General features: G+C 42.9%; 2 protein-coding genes across 2 annotated transcripts in view; both read right to left on the bottom strand.

Annotated features, from left to right (window-relative positions):
• LOC115324598 (putative sodium-dependent multivitamin transporter) overlaps window positions 1-1,375 on the bottom strand; it is a 56,271-nt gene extending 54,896 nt beyond the window's left edge. The window contains exon 1 of the mRNA XM_040221940.1: window positions 1,034-1,375. Coding sequence (XP_040077874.1) covers window positions 1,034-1,375 — 342 coding nt within the window. The remainder of the gene's footprint in view (window positions 1-1,033) is intronic.
• A 15,461-nt stretch (window positions 1,376-16,836) lies between these two features.
• LOC115324589 (carnitine O-acetyltransferase) overlaps window positions 16,837-27,021 on the bottom strand; it is a 181,318-nt gene continuing 171,133 nt past the window's right edge. The window contains exon 15 of the mRNA XM_042292808.1: window positions 16,837-17,530. Coding sequence (XP_042148742.1) covers window positions 17,318-17,530 — 213 coding nt within the window. The 3' untranslated portion in view covers window positions 16,837-17,317. The remainder of the gene's footprint in view (window positions 17,531-27,021) is intronic.

Here is a 27,021-nt window from a genome sequence, read left to right as displayed (position 1 = left end):
AACAAATAGCTGTCATAAAAAACAACAGCTTGAAGGTTCTTCCAGATATATGAATTAGCAGTCGCCGCGATATACTTCAATTGATAAAATTTTACTCGCATTTAGTACATTTTCTTGATATACTTGGTGTGCTAATATTAAATAAAGTTTGCTAAATTTTTTTTACAGTCAGGTTAATAAGATTTTACCCGCAAGAACAAAACTAAAAAAAAAATAAACGCGAGTCAAAGTCCATAAGTCACCTGATATCTTTTCAATGCAAATGTCTTAAGGTTCATGAGGGACTCCCGAGGATAGAAATTTTCCTCTTACATTATAGGTTACGTGCGAAAATGTTCCGAAATTCGGCTGAATTATTTGATTATTCCGACTTATCACAACAAAGACAACAAAAAATAGACGTTTCGCAAACAAAGCAGATGGTATCTTGAGCATTAACTGACACGATTCGGCGAGAACGCGCGCGCCACTCAATTTTGTAGCGCCTGGTGGGCTCTCGCCTCAGGGGTGGCAAACACCTATCTTTTTGTTATGTCTTAGTTGTATTAAGTAAGAGTAAACGTATTAACCATTATGGGTGTCGTCGGATTTGAGTTTTTTTTTCACATTATTTCGCACCTATGCGTTTTTATTGAACAATATCGTTCGCGTAGATGCTTCAACCTTGCAACAATAAAGGATCAAAAAAGTTATCCTGTAGACATTCTAGAACTACCACAAACTGTATTAGTCGTGCTTTCACAATTCTTATACCCTCTTATATGTTCTTCTACATATATTGGAAACATTTATATGTTCTTTTCACAACAAATCTAAAAGTATTACTCCATTCATTACGCGTGGTAGACTGTGGTTGTCTGTGGCACTGTCTTTCCATTAACCTGCATTATCAATATAAAATTACACAGTGTCTCAATACTCCCGTTGTTTAAATCATTCTTAGCGTGCTTAAAAATAAAAAAGAATGCGTATATTCATCTGGCGTAAAAGTTTCACTTGAGTATAGCAATCAACAAATAGGTCTCAACTTTACCTGAAAGACCGACGTCACCTGGAGCTCGTAAAGGACAGGAACAATAGCGTTCACAAGCAGGGGCGACACAAGGACGATGGCAACCGACGCCCACAGAACGTGCAAACCGTAGGCGTAGTAGTGCGCTGTAAAGCCAATTATTCCCAGACCAGATACCATAGTGGCCATCGTTGAAACTGCCAGCGGAAACATTTTCAATGACCGGCTTCCAAGGAAGAGTTCATTCGTAGTCACCATTCGCTTTTTCTTAAAGATTGCAAAATATAGCCCCAGGCATATGTTACCTACAACCAAGAACACGAAAATTATTAGGTCAGCGAGATTTACAGTTTGAATTTCCATGTTAAATGTAGAAATGGGGCGAAGCTTTGTCATTACATATATACGCTTTCTACAGTTGGCTGTATTTTTGTCGTGTCACCATTCCAGCTGCATTAATTTAGCGGCGCAGGATGCAGGTGTAAGGCTTTCTTTTTGTTTTTGATATGCGGGTGAACAGGGTATTTGTACTCAACTAGCTGATCAAATTAATTGACTTCTTGTCCCGCAGCTGCAAACACCACGATCAACTCTCACCTGTTTCGAAACCCTTCTATATTTTTCGGTATTTGTGTGTGTATAAACGAAAATAAAGGCGGAAAACGGGATCTATTCTGCTTCAAATTTTTAGAAACAAAAAGAAAGAAGCGCGTAGTGGTTTGCTAGTTTGCACGTTTATATACGTTTGCAAGAAGGGCTCTTGTGCGCTGCCATTGTGTGCGATGCTGGCGCCTGGTAACGTTTCCGCCATGTTGAGGTGGGCTAGCGGCACGTCACTGAGGTGGGTGTGGACAAGATGGCGGCGTCTGCTGCATCGCCGATGGCGGGTGTTAGCGCACGTTAGGGACGCAGTTACTGTTTCAAAACGCAGGGGCAGGTATCGACACACAATCGTGCCATCAAATATTGTAGGGTGGTGCATGTTTAAAAGTAGGATCTGACTTTATAATAATCGCAGGCTCGATTCCAGCAAGTCGTGGAAGCCAGCGCTGCCTCAAGTGCCGCCACCATTGATGCAATGGCCGTGCGGCTCCTGACGTCACTCCCGTTTGCAATCTTTGGAAGCGTTTATATCTTCCTTTCGGTTTTAACTAAGATGAAAATAGCCATGTAGCACGGGCTAAAAATATTTCCAAAAACAATAAAGGTTCACACTGTTTCTTTATTGTTGTATTCCTTAAAATATATCCTTCTCTTTCGCAAGAGACGCTTGGCAACATTGTACGAAAAGCAGCGAACGTCCTGGCTGGAGAAGGTCCGCCTCACCTGCAGTGGGCGCGCATTGCGAGGTGGATCCCACTTGCACAGGTGTATAGCAAGGCAGAGAACGAGTGTCCGGGGGGGGGGGGGGGGGGGGGGCGGAGGGGGGGGGGGGGGTGAGAGAATGCGGTTGGGTGGGCAGGAATGGAGTGAAGATGGAATGAAGCGTACTATCTTCGCTCATGCGCTTGCCGTGAATTTTCGCTCATGCGCTCGCCGTAAATCAAACAGACGCCGCGATTAGGCTATACGTGTGCTATAGACCTTTCCAAAAAAGAGCGTGTCGCCGGTGCCATTTTGAGTGTTTCTGCGTATGGCGCGTGCTTTGCTCGCTTTCTGAAGCAACGAACACGCACGTGCTGGGCTGTGAAGATCACACGCTGGACTGTGATTTTGTAAACACTGGGAAGGTCTATGGTGAGGGAAGGGACGGGCGGGAAAGGAGCGTTAGCAACGGTTTCTTCGGAGCAGTGACGTCACATTTACGGAGTCAATCATTTCTCTTCACAATAGCTTCGTCCGATCTACCTGCATCTCCTGCACCGACGCAGAATAGTGTAGGGCAGCGTACTTCTAGTATGTGTATTGAGATACGAACGGAAGTACAACGCCCTACACTTGTCTGCACCGGTACAGGACGTGCAAGTAAATCGACCGGAGCTAGTGTTGCCAACTTTGGGCGTTTCAATACCAATTTGTTGCTGCGTTTTTGGTAGAGCAGCTTGAAGGTGCAGCCACACAACCGGCAAAACGCTGGTGGACGCCGCGCGCGACGTGCCGCCTTTCCGCGTGAAGGGCGACATCTACCAGTGGTTTGCCGTCGCGGCAGTCAGGTGACAGCACATGAAATCTCGCGCTTTCTTGATGATACCAAACGCCTCCGCGATTTTCCGTGTTTTAAGTTTCGGCCTTTCGCTCCGGCGAATGCACTCGTCCTCTCCATTGATGGCTGACCCAGACGACAACCTCACGATCGTGAAAAATATTATCGTGTGCTCCTAGTGTTGCGACGCCGCCCTGCGCAAAAGGTTCCAAAACCAAGATTTCTGTACGCCCGCTCTGGCGTACCCAAAATGAGTCCTGTCGTAAAAGAAAGGAAAAAAACGCACAGTCTCAAGAAACTCTCCACCACGGAAGTTTCCTGAGAGAGTCTCATGGCGGCTGGTGGCTCAAAAGCAACGCTCCTTCGGCTGAAGAAGTATTGCCATGGCATCGTTCATAGGGGTTTCGGGAACTTTTGTCGAACCGGAATTTTAGGTCGAGCTTTCGGGGTTTGACTGGGTCGAACCGGTTCTACGAACCTTAGAACTTTTAACCAGATTCGACCGGTTCGACTCTGTGGAGAATGTGGCTAGACCTCTATCCAAGCATGTCTAGGTTTGGAGAATTTCGTTTTATGCAAAGGGTAATTTTATTTTATGAACAGTTGCAATTAAAAGAAACTAATCTAATCACTGAAGAAGTTAATAACTCATTTTTTTTTTACTGTTTGAACTGAAATAACCAATCAGGGCTGCCCTTAATTCAGCCCTCAGCCATCACCATCCAATCCGCAGCCAACTGGCCAGCCTATCGCGCATGCGCATAGCAATCGAACCTGAGTCGAACTTATACCAAACTTTTCACAAGAAGTTCGAAAAAATTGAACCTGGTCGAACTCGACCCTCGACTGGTTCGCAACACCTCTAATCGTACATCACTGAATGCGGTGCCTCAGATTGGTCTCCTCTTGCTCGCGGCGCGCGGCTCGTGGCAAGAATAGCGTCGGAGCTCATTCGTTTCGCGGAAGCAAAATCCTGCCGCGGAGTAGGTTTTGCGGCAAGGCGGCACGCTGCTTGCGGCATTTCGGCGCGTTTTGCCGCTAGTGTGGCTGTACCATAACACGACCTTCCGTCGGCGCGAGCATGACTCGGAAAATTATTAGTTCCACACTTTTTTATGTATATTAATGTTACTACGAGACATCCCGAGTTGTGCTCTCTAAAAGCTGGGGAGTATTATATTTGTACCGTGGCATGCTGGCGAAAAAAGGGACCTCCCTATCTACGAAAAGGAGGTGAAAGTATTCGAAAGAAATGCAGAGACCATTGCTTGTTTTTCAGAATATGCCAATGGTGTGACGTCCAATAAGTAGAAAAACACCCAAAAAATCAGAAAGGGTGAAAGCAGAAATAAAAGAACAAAGGCGAAGGTTCATGGAGCCCGGGCACATGTACGGGCAGACACAATTACTTGAATAAATCCGATATATGGTGCCCTTGAGTGTGAATAAATCAAAAGGCGACTTTTATAAACCACAAACGAACTTAAAACATCGATTATGGCCCTCCAAGCGCAGTTCTACTGTAGGAAAGTTGGTGAATCTTGTTACATCATTACATTTTCACTACTTGCTCATCAGTAAAAAGTGAAAACGGCACCGTATGAACCGTAATTTGAGAAGAAGGTGTATGTTCTATTTCTATAGGCCCGTCGATCTTAGCCGAGGGGCGCGAGGTCATCTGGAAGACGAGATCGTGTAATGGCCTGCACCGAGCATAAAGCGACACTGCAGCATTAGATTGTGCACGAGTCACGGTCGTTTACTAGCGTGTGCATGTGGTGTTTGTTGACATTTGTCTACGCGCAATAACAAATATTCTGAACCAATAAAAAAGTTAAAATAAATACAGTAAAATTGCAGCTTTCACTTTTGGTGCCCTATCAAAACGATAAGTATGCTTTTATTATAGATATTGTGTTATTGTTATTTTCTTCCACAAATTTTTACCCACCAATAAAATTATTCTAGCATAGCGTCCACGAGCAACGTGAAAAACATTGTAGAGTCCATCCACTTCCCGTGAAGATAGAGGACCAGCGAAGCTGTTATATTTGCGACAAAAGCTACTAGTTTCCGCTTGGCATCGGCGGCCCGATCTTCGTCGGTCGTTTTTGAGCGGCGACGACGTTCACACTCCCGGGTTTCTTGCCGCTGGCGCTCTAGGCGGCACGTTCTTTGTCGGTGAGTGGTGAATCTATTGAAGCCGATGGACCTACACCATTGGCCGCACCACGCTGGGCCGTTGCGCGTTCGGCTTCTCGACGCTTTCGCACACATTCGCGCTGTTGAGCGCTCCGACGATCCTTCTAGACGCGCTCTTTCTCTTCAGAACGAACAACACGCGGCCTACCAATGGCGAGTCTAAAGGGCAACTGATATCGTCGCTAGGAAATGGCTACGTGAAGAGACAAAGGAAAACAGCTATTGGTTGGTAGCTATTCTAGGTTTCACAGCGACGTTACAGCGAATTACTGTATCGATTGAATAAAGACATATACATACATAAAGACCATGAACACTTCCAATACACGACGTTGTAAGTTATAAATTCAATTTTTCGAGGCATACCTAGAGGATTTTTTTTTACGATTGAGCTTAAGTGTTTCTATCAGCATTGCGGAAGCGACAGAAAAGAAGATTAGATTGGCGCGTCCTGCCCTCAGCCTCGTCACAGCTCACTCTCACCTGAGGTAAGTCGGTGACCGCAGATCATAAGAAGGGATCAGGACCTCCCTCTCTAATAATGCAAGGGAAGGCTGTCTCAGGCTTTTTGCCCCTTTCTTATTATTTATACTTGCCACGACCAACCGGAACGAAAGAGCGCCGTTTGAACGAGTGTTTTTGTTAAACATCCAAGGACGCATTTTTTCCAGATCCTAGCACATAACAGCTGCGCTATAAAAACTCAATAACGCGCAACCGAAATGCAACCGATAAATATTAAACATTCAACTTTGCACGCACCGGGCGCTGTCCAAGCTCGAGAGCTACAGGCCTATATCAATATTTTAGTTGGCAAATGAAGATGCGTTCTGAAATTACGTCTTTTTCGATATACGTACTTATTTACTGTTAGGGCGTCAACAACAGACATATTGAACAAAGTATGGTAAATTAACCATTTTAGGTGTACCTTGTGTTTGTCATATACTGTTTTAAAAAGTGGCATGCAGCCTTAAGCTATGATACAACAAAGGTAGTACTTAATCAGCTGTTCACATTACAAATTTTGTTTACAACATCTTTCTAGCTTTATAGTAAATGCTTCTTCACCGTACGGATGAACAATACCTCTACAGATTGCAATAAAATGCTCAACAGGCCCATTTTTGCTAGCCTCTTCTCTTCTAGCCCTCTAATGCAACGTGGCACGGCTGTTTGCAAACAGATTATACTGCGTTCTGTAGGCTTGCATCGAGGGAAATATGTGTCTTGTAATATCGTCGCTACTCCCTAGATCATTCGGTTTGATTAAACTATTGGGTTTTATACTAAACCACTTCTTCTCTACTTCACACCACGCGCAGAGTGAGCGCAGCTCGGTGAAACTTGTCGCCTGCTGGTAGGATAATTTCTCGATGGAATCTACTCTTAAAGGTACATTCGCATGTCGACACCAGCTTATGGTCTATTCGCACGAGAGAGCTTTATCTCCGGAGAAAACCAAGACGTCATAGAGCTGCGAGAAGGAAAATACACGACAAGGACGAGGCAGTGCAGAAAATCCAAGGGAGCATTCGGACGACGGAGTTGCATGTAGTTGAGTCACCGGAGTCTTTCATTTCGCAAACCTGCTGGTGACTTCCGGGACCTCATTGTACAAAATGCACGGAAAAAGATAATAAGGAAAAGTCAAGTACCACTTCAAAGCTGTTCATCAATATAGAGTGTTAGTATACCGTGTTCCCCCTCCGCCAACCCTCCACTACGAAGAAACCGCCACTGCGCCTGCGTGCTGATGGCCTTGGCTGCAGAGTTCCGGGAAGCGGAGGGGCTTAGCGGAGGAATAAACACGGTCTACGAAATCTCGCTGTTATGCTCCCCCAAAAGCAGGGGGACAAAGGAGGTGGCCAGGTCGATCCGACGGAACAGCCGATATTCTGTAGGGTAGTCGCGGACTCTACTGGGCAGACCGCAAGCTTGGAGGATTACCAAACATCCGTGACGCATAGCACGTGACCTCAGAACTCGATGACGTTTAATTATCACCTCGGGGAGAAACTCCGTCGTGCGAATACACCATTAAAAACAGTGAAACGCTAAAACAATAACTTAAAAATTACGTTATACTAATCTGGTATGATATGATTAATCGTTATAAAATCACCCTAAGCAAAATCATATTCTAAATCGTGATATTATAAAACGTGTACAGTTCAGAAAGCCGGCAGTAACTGACCATATTAATCTAAAGTTACTATACTATTTTATGCAAGTTTAATGAACGGAATAATGCCCTGCACTAGTCAACATCTTCAAATCACGTATATTTTGTTGTTGTTTTTGTTGTTGTTGCTGAAGTTGTTGTTGTCATTGGGGTTGTTGTTGTTGTTGTTGTTGTCGTTGTTGTTTCCGTTGTCGTTGTTGTTGTTGTTGTTGTTCGCAGCCTATTGGTCGAAAGGGCGTCACGCATGTGAACAATGGGAGCGAGGGTGGGTTCCAATTCCGACGCTTTTTTTTTTATACTCTGGCCGGGCAAACGAACAGATGAGTTTTGGAACGTGCTCATGTGCGACCTCTCATACGATCAGCTCCCTCAGTGCTTTGCGTTATTCGTTAAGCGAGGCAGCGTTTTTGTTTCTGCAGCTACAATCTAGCCGCCGTCCTCACTGTGCGCGGAGGGCTCCTGACGCTAATGCGTCCAACGCAGCATGTAAGCCGTTCGCAACCGTTAGTTGCAGTCTGTAATCAATTTCTTTTGAGTGACTCTGCTTTGTGTTTGTTGAAGTCAAGTTTTATCGTTCTCCTAATTGAACAACGAAGTGTCGGTCGTCCCTGCATTCCCACCGACCGCCGGCCCTCCAGCAACCAGCTTCTCCGAAAATCACCCGGTCTCCGGTGGCGATTGAAGTCGATGCAAACAACCTGAACTTCCCAACTCCATTTAATATTATTCGTACCCCATTATTTTATAGTTTGCATATAGTACAAACAGTCACGCACAAAAACAAAACTAAAATGTCTGACCCGATTGGTTATTTGACAAAACGACTAAACATAGGCTATAGTGTGTACGGACTCGACTTCGAGTTTTCAGACGTTCAACAAAATACATTTTCATTTCTTGCTTGACTTTTGTTAGAGAACAATCGTACCAATGATAGGCGTTACGAACTGTTTGTTTTCGGATCGTGTAACTGCTTCCGGACAGGACGTGGTCGATATGACGAAGAGGCTGTACAACAAAATAGACAACCACTGGCTGGAATTGCTTCTGCAAGTGCAGAACTATGCTTAAAGAGTGAAACATGTTTAAGATGTGATATCTGTCTGCCGGTAAAATCTCGAAAGGTAAAATCTGCCTGTTGGACGATGGCTTACGTAAGGAGAGGTTAGTGCAATCTGACGAATTGTCTACAAAGTATCTTTCATAGAGACGATGTGATGCACACGCTCTGCTACTTCAGAATGTTGCCTGCGAAAGTTTGTTTCAGTCTAACCTGGCAAAGAAAAAACGCCACTGCCAAGTTCGCCGAGTAATGCGACGGCGCGAAGCACACCACAGTAGTACGCGGAGTAACTATCTGTAGCTTTAATTCGCGGAGTTAGTTAGTATCTAAAATTCCACGCATCCGACGAGACACACATGATTGCATGCCGTGTACACCAAATTGTTCATGAAGTGTCCATCGGATTGAATATAATAGTTGTGTACTTACATTCCATATTATCGAAAACCGTATTGGTTTGCAAAAGATTTATATAAAAAGTATACATTTTATATAAAAAGAAAGGTATTGAGTACGACATGTTTGCTTTCTTTTTTTTTTCGAAAACCTGACGCTTTTGATGCTTTCTTTTCTAGGCATTCTGCCCAAATAATACGTTTATTCAAGAAATTATAAGCTTCGGTTCGAAGTCTCTTTATATTTTCAGATCGCAGTAATTCTTACAATACTTAAGTGTTGAAAATCTCCAAATAACTAAACGTTTTTTTTTTGTTTTTTTTTATAAATTATCACTGAAATAACATGTGACCTTCTTGGGCTGGGGCACACTCTCTCCAAAGTTCCGCTCATTCTTAATTTCGAACACTCTTCTAACGTGAGAATTAACCTTACACATTTTTTAACCCTTTAGTATGGAGTTATTTATTAGCGATTGTGCAGTACATCTACACGCATCAAGAGAGCAGTTCTGTTTATCAAGAATTTTACAGACCTGCAACCTTTGGCATTTGAGGCATGTCTATGCGGACTTACAGCTGTTTGTGGTCGCACTTTTTGTTTGCACATCATCCCGACGGTGAGCTAAATATAATTCAATAGCCAATACTCCAGGCTATTGAAAGTAGTCCTATCTTTATTTGTTGTAGCGAAAGCTAGCCCAAGAGCTATTTTAAAGGCAACTGAAGCCACAGAATCGCAGCCGAGCTAAGGCTAAGAAACGTAGCCATACTGACAAAATCTTGGCAGATTTTAAGAAAACAATCCGTGTCATGACATGACACTAATGTTAATCTTCATTCTACATAATTCCACACTTAGGCACATTTAACTATCGATGAGCTAAGAAGTTTTCTCGTAGGCGGTCTTTTGATGCTGCGATGTGAACGCCAACCTGCTAGCTGATCATCACACAACATACTTCTACAGTTTGTTTTGAGACAATTGTTTTAGAGTGCCTCAGTTATTTCACAATACTTCTTATCTCAAGTAATGTTACTACAGGCCAACTTATAGAATGGCCTAAATACTCTTTCTCATCGTTCACTTTTTCACCTTCAGTGGTCCTTTTGAGAGCGTTGTATATTTTTGTGTGTATTTCGAATATCACCCAGTTTATCAGTTACTGTAGGAATCCTTAGAACCATTCCTGAAATAGTTGAACTTACAAATAATTAACAAAACCCAAAGATAATAACAGCACCCGCGTCTAATATGTATTTAATATAATAAGGGTAAATTTTAGACTAGTTTCATACAAAAAACAGCAAAAAAAGATAATTGCAACACATCTTAAAATAAGTTTATTAATATTTATTTGAACATAGTGGCTAAAAAATTCTCAAACTGCATTGCCACAAGTTTATATGCTTTTAAAAATAACAAGTCTTGACTAGGGCTGGGCAACGAACCGATTCATCTACCGATTAATCAATTATTCCCCTAATCGCAATAAATTTTTTCCGGTTAATTGCTTAACTTTTTTATCATAAATTTCGTTTATTACGTGAAAATGCTCACTTTACTACTTCAAGCACATTTATGTATCTTAAGAGGCAGCGCTGGTATATTCCACGATAGTACACTTTACCATTTCTTACTATTATAATCCAGAGTGGTTTTAAGACAAAATATTTTTTTTACTATTATGCTCCCCCAAAAATTTGCTTTTTTTTGGCGTATTGAAACGAGGTATTGAAAATGTTCAGTTTTAAATGAGGCTGCCCAATCTACCAAGGACGGCGAAAAAGTAATAAAAATGTAGTTTTTAGAATTTTATTAAGTAGACTGCCTGGAGGTCAACGCAACCGATTAATCGAATAATGAATGGATTAAAGGGTACCGACTTATTTGCGAAAGTTTTTAATCGACGCCCAGAACTAGCACATACCTATATATGCCATGTGCTTCCTGGAAAAGTAATTTATATACCTAGTTTAAAAAAACAAAATTTCAAAGTGGAAAGTATATAATTTAATGAGGAAGCCAAAACTCAAAGCACACATTCGGATTTTATTTATGCAAATGTCAATGCCACCGTTTTGGACGTCTAGGTAAAACGCCATAAAGAACAATTTGTCTTCTAGCTACAAACTATTTCAAGAAATACTTATCCATAATGAATATCAGGTGAGCTCTTATCTTCTCCATATTTTCCTGCGTCCTCGTTATGGCAGCCGAACAGATAGAAGTTTGTATTCAACCAGGATTGTGCAAATAGTGTTTTTTGGAAAAATTCGATACATCAAATATTGGTATTGCGGACAAAAACTAGGGTTTATTCAGAAACGCTTTTCACGTGCAAAACAGTCCTCACATAGAGTTATTATAATAAACGCTAGAGGCTCAGCTGGCGCTAGTGTCTATGGGACTTCCGGTTGCAAATTGAAGCAGACAGCATGCAGTCTACTTTTACAGTCTTCCTGTGTATTCCTATGGGAAAACGCGCGTGAATTTTGTCTCGTCGCCGGAAAATAACATTAATAACTTTTGTTATTTCGGTTGTACCGGATAGTATGTACCTTTATTAATATTGTGAAAGTGTAATTGCTTTAGTTACAGCATTTTTCCTTTACCACTGAACTAGTTAAACTTCGCTATATTTCAGGCCCAAACCTCTGTTTCACGGCAGGTATGTAGAAACGAGCGACGATTCCAAGCAAAATAACAATCGAAAGGAATGTAGAGCGTGTTCAAGGTGCGCCAGCATTCCGTTGGTGCTTATATAGTGCTATTATGCCTGTCCTCTCACTATATGAAACTTCCCCCGCCGTGCATCTTTACGAGCGGTTAAAAAAAAACGTTCGAAACGTAAAGAATAAAGTACGTGGGTTACGAAAGGTGTACTTTCTTATTATTTCCTATGTTGGGCAGTTTTTATCGCGCACCTGTTGCCTGGCTTCCCCCTATTTGCAAAGATTTGGAGCGTGCGGGTGATGATTTGAACACAGAACAAGCATCTTCGCATGTATTCATGAACAGAAAGAATAAAGCAGTACTTATTTATTGCAAATCAGACTATATTACGTGACTTTCAATTTATTTTGATCGTCTGCAAGCACAAGGAGTTACTTATCCAGTGTTACTGCGTAGTTCTTGCCGTCTCTCTTGGTTTTCCACATGTCCTTCGTTCGTTTGGCACGTATACCCCCATGCTGGAAAGCGCCGGCGCCGTGTTCGCGCTAACAGTGTCCGACAGTGCACATAAATACATGTACGAAGCGGCTTTAGCACCGTTTTTCATGCCACGATTTTAAAATAAAAACGCCGTAACTGACCAATTATTTCATCTGCGTGTCTGGAAAATGTTCCAATGTGCCTATTAGGTACGAATTATTCGTGATATTTGCTCTTATAATCGAGCGCAGGAAGGAAATGCACTCGCTTTTTTCCGTAGAAATGCATTACCGGAAGTCGATTTCGGACTGCTTGCTGTCTGCTTCAATTTGCAACAGCACACTAGCGCCAGTTGAACCTCTAGCGTACATTATAATAACTCTATGAGTCCTCATGGGCCTCTACTAGATCTAAATCAAGACGCCATTTTGAAACCTTGACAATCAAGCCTTTTTTGCAGCAAGTTACTATTTTAACGTATTATTCCATCAAGAAGTCACGCCTCTACCTTTTTAATGCCTCCGACGCGAACCGGTCAACCAGGAACGTCGCCATTTTCAATTCAAGAAACTTGCGCCACCTTCAAGATACTTCTGCCACCTGCCGTCAACTCTGTGGATAATCAACTTATCCTCGGTTGTTACACACATTACATAAAAATTAAAAGTAAAAAAAAAGAACAGTGATAAATGAACCGGGTCTGTCTTTCGCAAACCTGTCGCACCCCATGGTCTCGGACGAGGTGCCAGGCCTAGGTCGCCCTGTTCAGTTTTAGTCGTATCCGCCTGTCCACACGGCAGCTGCGTATTCACGCGTGAATGGGTGGACATATCCGTCAGGTTTGTCTCGACTCTCAAGCTAGGAATTTTAATATGGTTACATTCTTGGCGCTATTTTTGCTCCTGCTAATTCACATTCGTTTTGCGCGCCTTGCAGAAAAATGAACTCGTAGCTCATTTTTTCTCATCTATGCGGCTTTTTGCAGTACCGTGAGCTTTCCAAATAAAATGTTTGGTATTCGATATTCAATTGGACATTTGGCGTTTTGGCGACTACTGACCATTCTTTGTTTCGAATTCAATTCGAGCTCGAACGGCACTATTCCCGCATTTCTATATTCAACTGTTTCCAGCCATTTTCAGCGTATGTAGGACTATCAAAAAGAGCGTAGTGGCAAAACATTGTGGCATCCCCAAGCGTAGCATGTTGAACGCTTATAATTTCGCTAACTTTTTGGTTGCTTATAATAAAGTTTGTCATGAAAGTAGCTGGTGCATCATTGCTCAATATTTCTCCTTTTGCATTCTTGTTACAAATTGAGAAATCTCTATTTAGTTCACATAGCCGTGATTCCGAACGCAATAAATAAAAAAGCACAAAAAGGACAAACGCTGAAGAATGTTAACAGGCCAAATTGTAAACAAATTTCTTAGTGTCGCGTGTTTTGAAACTTCATGTCAAAAATAAAAAGCGCAATGACGTTGACTGCTGACCTTGTATATCGGATAATTTAAGACAAGTAAGTCCTTGGAACTGGACGGAAAAGAAGCGACACATAATGTTTGCCATTTTCTCTTTTCTTTTAATTATTTCTTGTACCTACTAGAATAAACCCTTGGATTGCTGTCATTGTATTTGGGGTGTTACAGCTTCTATGCAATGGGGCGTTATGTTGGCAAATGTACGGCCAGATCTACTACCCCTTCGCTGTGATACTCGGCGACTCTCTTGAGCCACGGTTGAGTTTGCAGCCATTCCGTGAACACGGGTCCATCTTAGCCGCGTTTGATTCAGCTGACAGAAAAGCAGAAAAAATTGACCCTAACGCATTCAAACACAAATAAGTCACCTTTTGGCGGGCTAGTTGGTTCATGATTTGTAGAAATAAATGAACTGCACAAAAGACAAGGACAGAGGTAGAAACGAGTACTACACACGGAGCGCTCCGTGTGTCGTACTCGTTTCTACCTCTGTCCTCGTCCTTTGCGCAGTTCATTTATTTCTACAAATAAGTCCTTCAGTCGTTGCTCAAGACTATTGTTGCTTAAGAGCTTGATCCTGCGGATATCAGCTTGAGTGTTAACACAGCAGTTTTCGGCATAAAACAAAATTGTAAAAAAACTTGTTCAGCTAACCTTTGTTTTTGTTCTCGCAAATTCCAATGATAAAATTTAATAGAGATAGCGAATGTTTGTAGTAGCACAAGTAATGATTGAGTATTATAAAGGTTTTGACATTTTTCTCTTGTGCAGTAATATCCCAAGAGTGGGGTTTAAGTTGGCACGATGAGAATAATTTAATATTAAAAACGGTAAACAGCATGTGTGATGTTTATAATGCAATTAAATGCAAAGATGCAAGCGAGCTGGACAACAATGACGAAATTAAACCCTGGAGAAGGGGAAAAGAGGGACAAAGGACAAACACAAATCTCCATACACAGCTAGGTGACTGGTGCGCGACCGAAAAAATCCGCCTGGTCCGGGTATCGAACCCGGGACCTCTCCATTACAGGTGGAGCGCTCTACCAATTGAGCTAACCAGGGGTTAGACATCAGTAGAGCAAACGGGTTTTATCAGCCACCACCAGTCTAACACCAACAAGGGTGAAGCTTGCAATTTAAGGTTATGATTATAATGCAATTAAATGCAAAGATGCAAGCGAGCAGGACAACAATGACGAAATTAAACCCTGGAGAAGGGGAAAAGAGGGACAAAGGACAAACACAAATCTCCATACACAGCTAGGTGACTGGTGCGCGACCGAAAAAATCCGCCTGGTCCGGGTATCGAACCCGGGACCTCTCCATTACAGGTGGAGCGCTCTACCAATTGAGCTAACCAGGGGTTAGACATCAGTAGAGCAAACGGGTTTTATCAGCCACCACCAGTCTAACACCAACAAGGGTGAAGCTTGCAATTTAAGGTTATGATTATAATGCAATTAAATGCAAAGATGCAAGCGAGCTGGACAACAATGACGAAATTAAACCCTGGAGAAGGGGAAAAGAGGGACAAAGGACAAACACAAATCTCCATACACAGCTAGGTGACTGGTGCGCGACCGAAAAAATCCGCCTGGTCCGGGTATCGAACCCGGGACCTCTCCATTACAGGTGGAGCGCTCTACCAATTGAGCTAACCAGGGGTTAGACATCAGTAGAGCAAACGGGTTTTATCAGCCACCACCAGTCTAACACCAACAAGGGTGAAGCTTGCAATTTAAGGTTATGATTATAATGCAATTAAATGCAAAGATGCAAGCGAGCTGGACAACAATGACGAAATTAAACCCTGGAGAAGGGGAAAAGAGGGACAAAGGACAAACACAAATCTCCATACACAGCTAGGTGACTGGTGCGCGACCGAAAAAATCCGCCTGGTCCGGGTATCGAACCCGGGACCTCTCCATTACAGGTGGAGCGCTCTACCAATTGAGCTAACCAGGGGTTAGACATCAGTAGAGCAAACGGGTTTTATCAGCCACCACCAGTCTAACACCAACAAGGGTGAAGCTTGCAATTTAAGGTTATGATTATAATGCAATTAAATGCAAAGATGCAAGCGAGCTGGACAACAATGACGAAATTAAACCCTGGAGAAGGGGAAAAGAGGGACAAAGGACAAACACAAATCTCCATACACAGCTAGGTGACTGGTGCGCGACCGAAAAAATCCGCCTGGTCCGGGTATCGAACCCGGGACCTCTCCATTACAGGTGGAGCGCTCTACCAATTGAGCTAACCAGGGGTTAGACATCAGTAGAGCAAACGGGTTTTATCAGCCACCACCAGTCTAACACCAACAAGGGTGAAGCTTGCAATTTAAGGTTATGATTATAATGCAATTAAATGCAAAGATGCAAAGTGAGGGCACGTCGACGCCCTTGGATACGATCACCCATATTACTCGAGCAAAAAACAACCGGCGGCAGCAGAGCTGCAACTGAGCACGCCCGCATTCCACCGCGCCGCGCGGAACATCTCCTAGATAACTAAGCAGTAATGCTATGTGAGATGGCGTTATCAGAGAAGGCCAACGCTACGCACAGAGTGGACCCGACGATTGAATCAACGTTCGACTCAAACTTGACTGGAAGCCGAGCGGTGACACTGCACTCGTTTCCCATCTATGTCCAGCGTTTTCCTTTTCTAATTAGGCCATCTCATTCAGCACAACGGCTTTCTTATCTAGGAGGTGTTGCGCGGCGCCTCCTCCTCTCTGGCTCCGCGCCAGTTGTGCACGTCACTTTGCCGAGAACGAAAGGGCTCGTCTCACGAAAACCCGGTGGTCTCTGTCGGGTTTTCGTCAACAGGATTAAAATCTGGTGTGATTTAAATCTTGATTTAGATCATACCAGATTTACAATGATAATTTAAATCAAACCATACCGGACAATATTTACGAAAATCTTGTTTATTTGCAATTTGTCTATCCTTTGATGCTTTCCGATTTAAATTAAATAATCATCAAGCATGGAAAATGTATATAAGGCTGAGCACAAGCAAAAAGAATTTCTGAGCAAATCGTAGCTTTGAGATTGATCCTTACCCTCCACTACTTTCGTAACCTACGTAACATCCTACTGCAAATACATCAAAACGCAAAAATAAAGTAAAGCTATAACTTCTATGTCCTCTAGAAATCAAGTCAGAACACGCAAGAAATCAAGTAAAACGTTTTAAATGTAAAACTTAGGGTGTTTTTGTTTTATTATGGCGGCAATCACATTAATAAAAACTAGTTCGGTAAACACTACTTTACATTTAAGGTAATTATTTGTTCCGCGTTGTTATAAGTGCTCCCGCGAATGGATGAATCAATCTGCAACGTTGAGAAATACATCTAGTGGTAAATAATCAATATTCTAGCTTCACTGATTTAAATCAGGTTAATCCGACTTAAATCAAAACAATCTTATTTAGTGAATTTTTTTAAGCATTTTCTTTATCCACATTGCAGCCTGCGCTCTGCATGCCTGTTGGTCGCTAAGTCTTATGCGCCATGTCCGAATATATGAAATCTCAAAGGCGGAAGCAGTTTACATCGTCACTGATGAAACGTTCTGTCAGGAGCGAAAAAAAAAATATGAGACATTCGTTGATTTTATCGAGAGTTAAATAATCTTGGAGTGAAATAAAGCCTCCGATTTTACTCATTTCACTCATTTTGGTCAGAGCGATCTAGGCAGTCTCCCATCTGAACGAGGCTTTTCTCGAGAGCCTCCTTGAACTTGGCTGAAGACGTCTCAGGACAGGATTTGCAGCTCGAGATAGCGAAGGTGAGCGAGTCTGACTGGACGTTATAGAAGATGGCGTAACCGTCCGAAACAAACGGTTCGAAGAAGGTGGCGGAGTCGCATTCAGTGGATACCTGAGGAGAGAAAAGAAAAAAAGATTTGTTAATTGGCTCATTAATTATGTACCAAGGACGATAGTGCGAGCTTTGCCGTCTAAATATACTCCGTATCACGTAAAATCCGATCTCAGCCAACGCTTTATATTTCGACCGATTCAGCCCATCAAGCTGCGCTACAAGTGTAGACGGCGTATAGACCGACAGCCTGCTTTATAGACAAGTCAGCGTTTGCCCAGACCAGGCGTGGGCACTGCACACGCCCAGAGACCGAATTCGCCAGATGAAGCTTTTGCGTATGAGCCGTGACGAGAGCAGCTGCCATTGCATCAGCTCAATGTCAGAGCTGCGCGTTGCTGTATAACGCAACCGTGACGAAGACCCGACCAGGCTACGTTGTCCATGTACCTTGAAGTAGAGTCTTCAGGTGCAAGCCTTAACGTTTGAAAGCTGCGTTCCTCGCGAGTGCAACAAATTTGATATCTGATTCCTAAATATGTGTCCCTTTATCCCACTCAGCCATCGCAGGAGGCAAAAAGAACGACATTTACGAAGGAAGGGTTTGCTGGCGAGGGTTGCCTGGTTGTGGGAGGGGGAGCGGGGTGTAGACGCTGCGGACCTATTGTTTCCTCCTTCTACTATGCAGTTCGGGTTCACCCGAGTTATGTGTAGAACAGCACAGAAACTCTTTTCTAATTATATGAGGCCGGCTGTCTTTATTCTAATTTTTTATTCATAACTTAATACATTTAACTGGGAATTTCAGTAATTCAATTTTATTTCGTGATGTCCTGTGTTCACGTCCCAGTTCAAGAGTAGAAATTAAAACATATACCTGCGTTGATAATTCAATGGAAGCAAACGAATAATTAAGTCATCAAAGCGATAATTATAATAATTTCCTAATGATTTCAAATTATTCTGCCTATTAACTTCACCGGGTTCAGTTACTTCTCAGTAAAGACGGTTACTAGTCAACAGTCACCGTCGTTTCGGGGTATGATTCAAAATAAAAAGAAATATATTTTCTTATAAGTTTAAGTTTTGTGACTCAAAAAGTTCGAATTGAATCTATCTTTGCAAAAATTCTGTGTTCAGATTTGTTCCCAGTTTGTGACCTTAGAGCAGTGGTTCTCAGCCATTGATGTCTCGCGAACCCCTTGATGATCGGCAGAGATGTTGGAGGACCCCGTTCGTCGTGAGGGGAAGGGAAAGTATAGGTTAATTATTACAGTAATTTAATAAATGGATATAACTGAGTGCTAGTGTGAAGTAAACTTCACTTATTGACATATACACAAGAAAATTCACCCGAAAATCAGAACGTTTGTTCACAATTTGAAAAAAAATACAACTTTTATTTTCGGGCTTGACGGATGAGGCTGGACTTGGCGGACCCCAAAGGATCCGCAGACCCCCATTTGAGAACCACTGCCTTAGAGACACGTTTGTTATAAATACTATTCAGGGTTTCAGTTGAAGGGGGCCGACTAAGTGTGACGTACAAGGACATCAGTCGCAGAGCATCTTTTGTATATCCGTTCCAGGAGCAGCCAGTAAGGCACGAAATTTCCACTGTCTGCCTTCCGCTTCACAAACCATAAAAAAATAGGAATTGCAAAATTAAAAGCAGTACAAATCTGCGAAACCGATTTTTCTTTTTTTTTTTTTAAATGATCAACTGAAAACGTCTTACCCCAGGCCACTTCTATAGACTCCGTTACAAACTTTTGGGAACCAAGACGATACTGTATACGGTATGCCTTCGCGTGCCACATTTCAGAATGTTCCCTTTGCGCTATCTGAGGGAACCAGTTATGTGAGTCAAACCACACTTCGTACATTGTAGCGCAGGTAAGGCGTTTATGAAATTACTCTTTCAAAATGCAAACGTCATATGATAACCAAGAAAGACATCGTGTGTTATATAAGAATTTGCACATCAACGTGTACTCTGGCTTGACTCCAATGATTGCGAGAAATATTTGGACAAGTTCTTTGTGAAATAAAAGAGCACTCTCAAACATTGGGCAAGCACAAAAACTTTTTTTTTTCGTGTTTTCAACACGAGCACGCTTTCATTATTCAGCTTCAGTTGGCGATCCTAAATGCCTAGGCTGAATATTACACAATATATCAAACGATGAATGCGACCTGCGATCTATTCAAGAACCAAGGATCTCTGCATAATGTTCGCGACAGACATATGACGATTGTTATACTACGCGCTTTTTCAACCAGTCAAACTAAAGAATCAGGCTTTCTTATTTGTTTTTAGGCCCTATACTATGAGCCAATTCTAAACTTATCAGGTCCATGGGCTTTCGGCGCGCAAGCGGCTTAGTATAACCTGGTCAGGGGTTAGTCAACACAAACATGCGACTGTGAGACCCCAAGAGAAATAAGGGAACAGGAATCACATTCGCATCAATATGGCACGAGCCAAAGCAAACCAAAAAAAAATTTTTTTGGTTTACGCATAAGCATAGGAATAAAAAATGATACATCGATTGTGCGCTGTCCATAAACCTTTCCGGTAATCGTCTCCTGAGCGCTGCGATCTTTGTCTTCGGGGATGTGCGACGAGTTCTGAGCATGCGCTGTAGCTTTAGTTTCCAGAATATCAGGCGATGCGCACGCGCCACGGCCCAATGACTCGTCATTTTGTTCCTGGGTGATAAAGGCTGGTAAGATGTACTACACTTTTCTAAAACTCTCGCAATAACTCTCGTCAATCCCACATTGCACCGTGAGAACCGAAAATTGTGCGATCGTTCCGAGTTGTAGATCTAGGGCCGTCTCGTACGCTCCGCACATCCTGCAAGTGGCTTTATTCAGAACCGTGTATAGAGAGAGTTTGGTCAATGGGAGGCGCGGACAGAGCAAGGGCCTACAGAACACGCAGAAAGAAGGCTTGACATGCTCTCTTGGCCAACCAAAAGTCGAAAAGAATCCCCTAGCGGTGGTAGCGAGAAACAGTTTTAACCGTAGGCATATGGTTTTAATAAGGGCAGTGACTATTTTGACGTCCACCGTCAAAGTATCTCGAAACTTATTTCGACATCTGTGACGTCAGTTCCGTAAAACGTCAGAATAGGGGCTTTATTATTTCGACGTTACCCTTCAATGAGCCGCTACCCGTCGGAATGGAAGTAGTGCTAACTGTTTTGTGGTTTCGTTCTGTTTAGTTTCTGATGGTGCTGTCGGTGTTGTGTTGATGTTTTCACGTATTCATGTGTTGCGTGACTACGAAATTTCTCTCCTAGTAGGCAGCGGAAATGTCTTATACAGCGTGCGTGTGGGACTGACTCGGCAGTTGATGCTTTTGGACGTAACACGTCCGGCGGCGATGATCTGAGCATTCTGAGCTTGCATGTCATTTCGGCACGGGTCTCACTTAAAATTTTCAATGTACAACGAAGGCGAGCTGGATATTCCGCAGCCTTGCCTGCATGCAACAAATGTAAGTGCGTACACCCCTACCGAAAAATCCGGTTTAACTTTTCGCTATCCGGATTATGGAACCGGAAATCTATCTGGATCTATCTGAACTCTATCTGGAATTTAAGTTTTCAGAAATTATTCCTTTGTCTGCAATCTGGATTTCGGGATTCCAGTAACAAGTTTCCGGTTCCATATTCCGGGTAGTGAACAGTTATACCGGATTTTTCGGTAGGGACTACTTAATACTGGGAAATGTGGCACGCTTTTTGTGCTTCCATCCCAGTAGTAGGCATGGGAGCGTACGCCCGGCAGAACTTCCTGACCCCGATATGTTTTTTTCGTACAGCTCCCGCTGGCTTGCACTCTCATCTGCCTTCCATCGCTCGGCCTGCCCGTAGCAGGCCTACAGCTTCACCCGTTTCTCGGGTATACACCCAGCATGATGCCGCAGAGCATCTCAACGCCTATCAACTTTCCAGCGCTACTATCGCTGCCTGCGTGACAGCAAAAGCGCAATCAATATACCCATGGTGCTTCTCGGCACCCTATAAAAGGAACTGCAGCAAGGGCGGCCACTTCAGTGGGCATGGGAGCGTACGCCCGGCAGATCTTGCTGATTCCATATGTTTGTTTTCGTACAGGTATGTAAACGGCACACTTTACGTAAAGCGAAAACTAGCAATGATTACTTTCTTGTGCTTTCATGCCCCCTTGTTCTCTTTGATGTTGTTCGTGACTGTGCGACTGTACTCTGCTTCCTACTGTCACAATCGGGTGACACTGAGTCCAAACCAGAACCTATGACCGCTCAGCAAGCAGAGCAACTTGCGGCAGTACACGCGCTCGTTATGTCACTCGATGCTAGGTCTTCAAGGCTTGAGGGGTGGCAGGTTGCTTTTGGAACTGATGTCAAAACTGTTATTGATAAACAAGTGCTTCTAGATAACAGTATTGCTTCCCCCGATAGAAGACTTGCTACTATTTAAAATGAGCTTTCATCCGTTACCTCGATCAAAAAAGAGGTCGCCGATTTGATCAGGATCTTTAATGACGAGGTAGCCGCTACGTCTTCTCTGGTATCTCGTCTGGATGACGCTGAATATCGCTCACGGCGGTGTAACCTTATATTTTATGGTTTACCAGATAGCAGGGTTGTAAAGTACCTAGATACAAGGAACTGAAAATCGGTATGTGGGTACTCTTGTTGTACCTGAGGTACAAACCTAGGAACTTTTAATCTTCGTTATCTGTTTCGTATCTTAGGTACATTTTCATATTCCTTGTAACTAAGTGAAGTTTCTTTTACAGGTACTTTCTTATTCATTTCGTCAAAATAATAAAAACTATAAGCCTTAAAGTATTAACACACTACCATGTTCCGTGATTAACGCTGAGTTAGGTACGAACCTGGGAGGCACTGACTTGATCGAACGACGTTTTAGCGAACTAAGCCCCGCCAATGATATTTCATTGAGCGACCCTTCAGCGAATGGATGCAGTGTTCATTTAAGCGAACGGTGGATTAGCGACACCGTTCTAGTGACAGTAAATCATCGAATCGCTTCGGAACTCCGTTTAGAGAAAATAGCTATCTCTTTCCTTCATCTCAAACCAAAATCGACTTTGTTGCTTATTTGATGCTCCTCTGACAGTATGCAAGGGAGGAGATAACTTGAAGGATGTGCGCAGTTTCTGTTTCCTATATCTTGTTTGGTGGTAGCTCTCTTCTGCCATAAATATACTATAATACAGAAATTAAAATAAATTATATTTACAATTGTGAGGCAACGTAACATCGCCCCCCTCTTCCCCCCCCCCCCCCCCCCCCCCCCCGTGTATAATTCAGTTTCCACTCAATAAATCGGACTCAAATTCTGCAGCTGTCAAAATTGAAAAATTGCAAAATAAAAAATAAAAAAAAGCTTTTTTTTTTCGAATAACGAAAGAAAGAAAAAAAACAAAAAAAAACAGGGCAATTTGAAGCCTTTCACTCGTCGACGCGAAGGTTAGGTGCGTACCTACTCGACTCATGCGTTCCTACGTGCGACCAACGTCTTCTGGGCCAGTCCACGTCAGCACCGGCTGATGTGAATGCGGTGTTTCATATTTCTCGCATTGACACCAATAAAGCACATTTATCGAAGTCATTTTTGTCTGTGTCCTTAATATAAAAAGTTTACTTCTAATATAATCTGCCAAATATGGGTAAAATAAATAAATAAAGTGTCTTTGAACTAACTGTACCTGTACCAGGTACATTTCTAGGCGAGTACTTAGGAACGTAACTAGGCACCTTTTTGTATAAGTAATTGTAACTGTATTTTAGGTACGTTTTTGAAGTAACCTTTACAACCCTGCCAGATAGTGCGGGTGAAGCCTGGTTAGAATCGGAGCGTAAGATTGTTAGTCGTGTTCATGAACTCCTCGGCATTACTCTCGATGACACCCCACATTGAGCGTGCCCAAATGATACGTACGTTCAACTCAAATACAAATCGACCGGTTATTGTCGTGTTTTCTTAATTTAAAAAAGAAAAACCAAGTCCTCCTGAGGGCATTTAAATTTAAAGGCTCAAGGTTTTTCCTTGTCTGAAGACTTCTTTGTGACGACGTGAGCAGCACGTAGCCGGCTCCTTGAGCTTGCAAAACCCCAATCGCAACCGTACAAATTACGCTATGATAAGCTGCGCATTGGTGATAGGACTTTATTTTACGGCCCCGCAACTACATCTGTTAAAGATCTTACTGGATACGATTGCGCGGGGAGTGCTTGTTCGGCTGCCTCTAACAGCGAACACCACGGAAATTAGTGTTTTTCATAAAAATACTGCAAGTGCTCATGTCCCTTACTCTGCAACTGAAAAATCAACGACCATCAGTGTACTTTATGCAAATGCTACAAGCATTCTACCCAAGCAAAATTATCTGTGTTCTTTAATCAGCTCATGTGAAGCAAGTATTGTTCTGATATCGGAAACATGGCTTTCTCCTCATATAGATGACTGTGAAATTATACACGATTATAACATTTATCGTTGTGACAGGACAGGCCAGCGTGGTGGTTGTGTCCGTATCAATGTTAAGAAAGGCATTCCAAGACATCTTATCTCAGTATAAAGTGTGCTGGAATCAGTTTGCGCCTGTTTAACGTTTCCTTTTAAAAGCATACTCATAGGTGTTTCCTATCGCCCCCTGACGCACTGCCGGCTTTTACCGATTGCTTACAAGATGACTTATCTGTCTTGTCATGCTCCTATCCTAATTGCGCCACGTTTATCTTCGGGGATTCTAACTTCCCGAGTATAAATTGGAGCAGTACTTCGCCAAGTGCTGTTAGAGAGGGAGGCGCCCGTGCATTTCTAGATGTGTGCTCGATGTTTAACCTCACTCAGCTGGTACATTTCGTTACTAGAGTTGTAGGAAATTGTTCCAGCACCGTGGATTTAATTACTTCTGGTAACCCTGCATTATTTCTTTCAATCTGCATTACACTGTTTTCTCGATGTTCTAACCCCCAAGTGCGCGAGTGTCGTAAAAAAAAAAAATACGCTTGTACAATAAGGCCGATTTTGATTCAATTGTGGCATGTCTATCAGATTACTTTCCCCTCTATAATGAGAATTTTGATTCAGGAAGTGTTAATGAGAATTGGTGTTTGTTTATTTCGTTACAAGTTGCAAGACCTCATAGACGTCTACGTTCCTTGTGCTGTGACTAACTCTGATGTATCGAGCCCATGGTTTACTCGTTCGCTCCGTTCTTTTCCTAACCGAAAGAAACGACTCTTTGGTTTAATCAGCACGACTGAATCTTGGTTGCGATGCAATGATTGCTCCAGTAGGTATAAAAGTCAGCTACGTGAGGCGTAAACATATGTTCTTTTATGATACACTGCCTAGTATTTTAAAAAGTAACCGTCGCCAATTTTGGTCTGTTGTGAATCCTCAACCGCATTTTTTTAAGCTAAATAACGACTCTAGCACTCCCATTTAAATAGCTAGTGTGCATCCCTTATTTATAATGTTTTTTTTTTGTTTTTTTACTCATCCTACATATGCCAATCATGCCTCCCTCGTCTCATGTGATTGCTTCCCAGTGGACCCAGTTATAGTAGATTTTATCGGAATTGTTAAAATCATTGATTCTTTGAAAATATTCTCGTCCTGAGGTTTTGGTAATTTAAATTCTGAAGTACTTCGTAGTACAAAGCTGACATCTGCCCGTTTTCTCACCAGAATATTCCATCAATCGCTGGAGACGGGGAAGGTACCTGATGATTGGAAATTCGGCAAGGTCGTCCCGGTTCACAAAGGCGGCGCTAAAATATTCCCTCTCAACTATAGGCCGATTACCCTACCTTGCATATCTTCTAAAATTTTAGAGCATATCATCGCCAAACATCTTCGTACCTTCCTAGATTCAAACAACTTTTTCTGCAGCACTCAAGATGGTTTTCGCAAGTCTCTATCCTGTAAGACCCAACTTACCTGCCTCACTAACGACCTCTTTCAGAACATGGACTCCGATTATCCTACTCACGCTGTGTTTCTCGATTTTGCCAAAGCCTTTGATAAGGTCCCATATAACCTTTTATTTTATAAATTATCGGCTTTGAGCATTGACCTTGAAGTACTGGCGTGGATTATTTCTTTCCTATCTGATCGTTCTCAGTCTGTTTACGCTAACAACACAACTTCAAGTCTCATTTCTGTTACTTCTGGCGTCCCTTAAAGGCCGCCATACAGTTCGCGCTTTCCACTTTTTTCTGCGTTTCCTCCTCTCCTGCCCTCCTTTCCTTCCTTCACCGCCCTCCCCCACCTGTTTACCGCCCTCCCCCGAGGGGACAACACGGGGAATGGATTAGGAGACGCCTCCGGCCGAACCCGCCGAAGAGGGGGCCTGCCGCTTGACTAAAAATTACTTCGCTGCTCAAAAAAAAAAAGAAAAAAAGAACACGCCGCGGGCAGCGACCGAATGCGCTTTGCCGGATGCGCAACGCTCCGTCCGCCTTGAACAAGCTTGTATGCATTGGACTAACATTTTTCGAAGCGCGGCAGGTTTAGTGTAGGTCCTATCATATGGTCCTGCAAGACTTCCCTGTCCGCCACAAGCTAGCCAATAATTCAAGAACATAACGACGGCAGCGTATTCAAACAGTGTAAAATAAAATGTATATAATATTTAATAGAACACCGTTGTCTTCACTGCTTGGCTTTCAAATTTGTAGCGTTGCCAATAATCGTAATCAAACTATTTTTATGATAGAAGACAACTCGTCGTACATCGACCCCAAGATTACGCTTACGTGAAACATGATTCGGCGCGGGAGCGGCTCGAGTCACCATAAACTTTTTTTTATTTTCAACGTGGATTTTGCTTTTTAATTTTGCTGAGGCACCACTGGCAGAACACGAATCGCATACTTGGAAGGTATATACCGTCTGAAAACTCATATAGCTGGTTGAGTGAATGCAATACTATCGCATTCGTTGAAGCTTGATTTTTTTATTCGAACTTCAACAAATCACACGCACCCATTCTCTTTATTCCTGCTTACCCAGTCATAGTCATTCCCTCACGATGCAATACGAGTACAAGTAATGGCAGCTTATACAATCTTAACGTTGCACAGCCGTGATCGCACGGTTTTTAGAAGCGCTATAGAACGAGCACAAGCGTCGAATTCCGGTACACTGATTGATTTCTGTCTCACCGCCGTGATGCCACACGAGAAAAGCGATTTCGTTCTGTCTGTGAAATTAGGAACACAGAAATCATGCTGTAATCCCGGTAATAAAACAAAGCGAAATGGATCTCTGCAGCCAATACCCAATCGTTTGCGAGGTGACTAGGCGAAAGCATATATTACCTCCATGCCTTTGCCCTCTGCACACCGCCAGAGAGAATCATACAAACTCCTTGGAGCTATTGTCAACACGATTGCGTTTGCAAGCCGGTAGTTTGACTCGGCTGGGATTCGTCCCTTTCATAGCTCTCTATGAAACCAGAAAGGTAGATACTTTTCTACATTGGGTGGGTTTGCCGGGGCCTTCAGTTATTTACGG

This window comes from Ixodes scapularis, unplaced genomic scaffold (genome assembly GCF_016920785.2).
Source record: "Ixodes scapularis isolate PalLabHiFi unplaced genomic scaffold, ASM1692078v2 PGA_scaffold3__209_contigs__length_174095766, whole genome shotgun sequence".
Classification (NCBI taxonomy): Eukaryota; Metazoa; Arthropoda; class Arachnida; order Ixodida; family Ixodidae; genus Ixodes; species Ixodes scapularis.
Note: the sequence above shows the minus strand (reverse complement) of the source record. Positions and strands in the feature narration are given on the sequence as shown.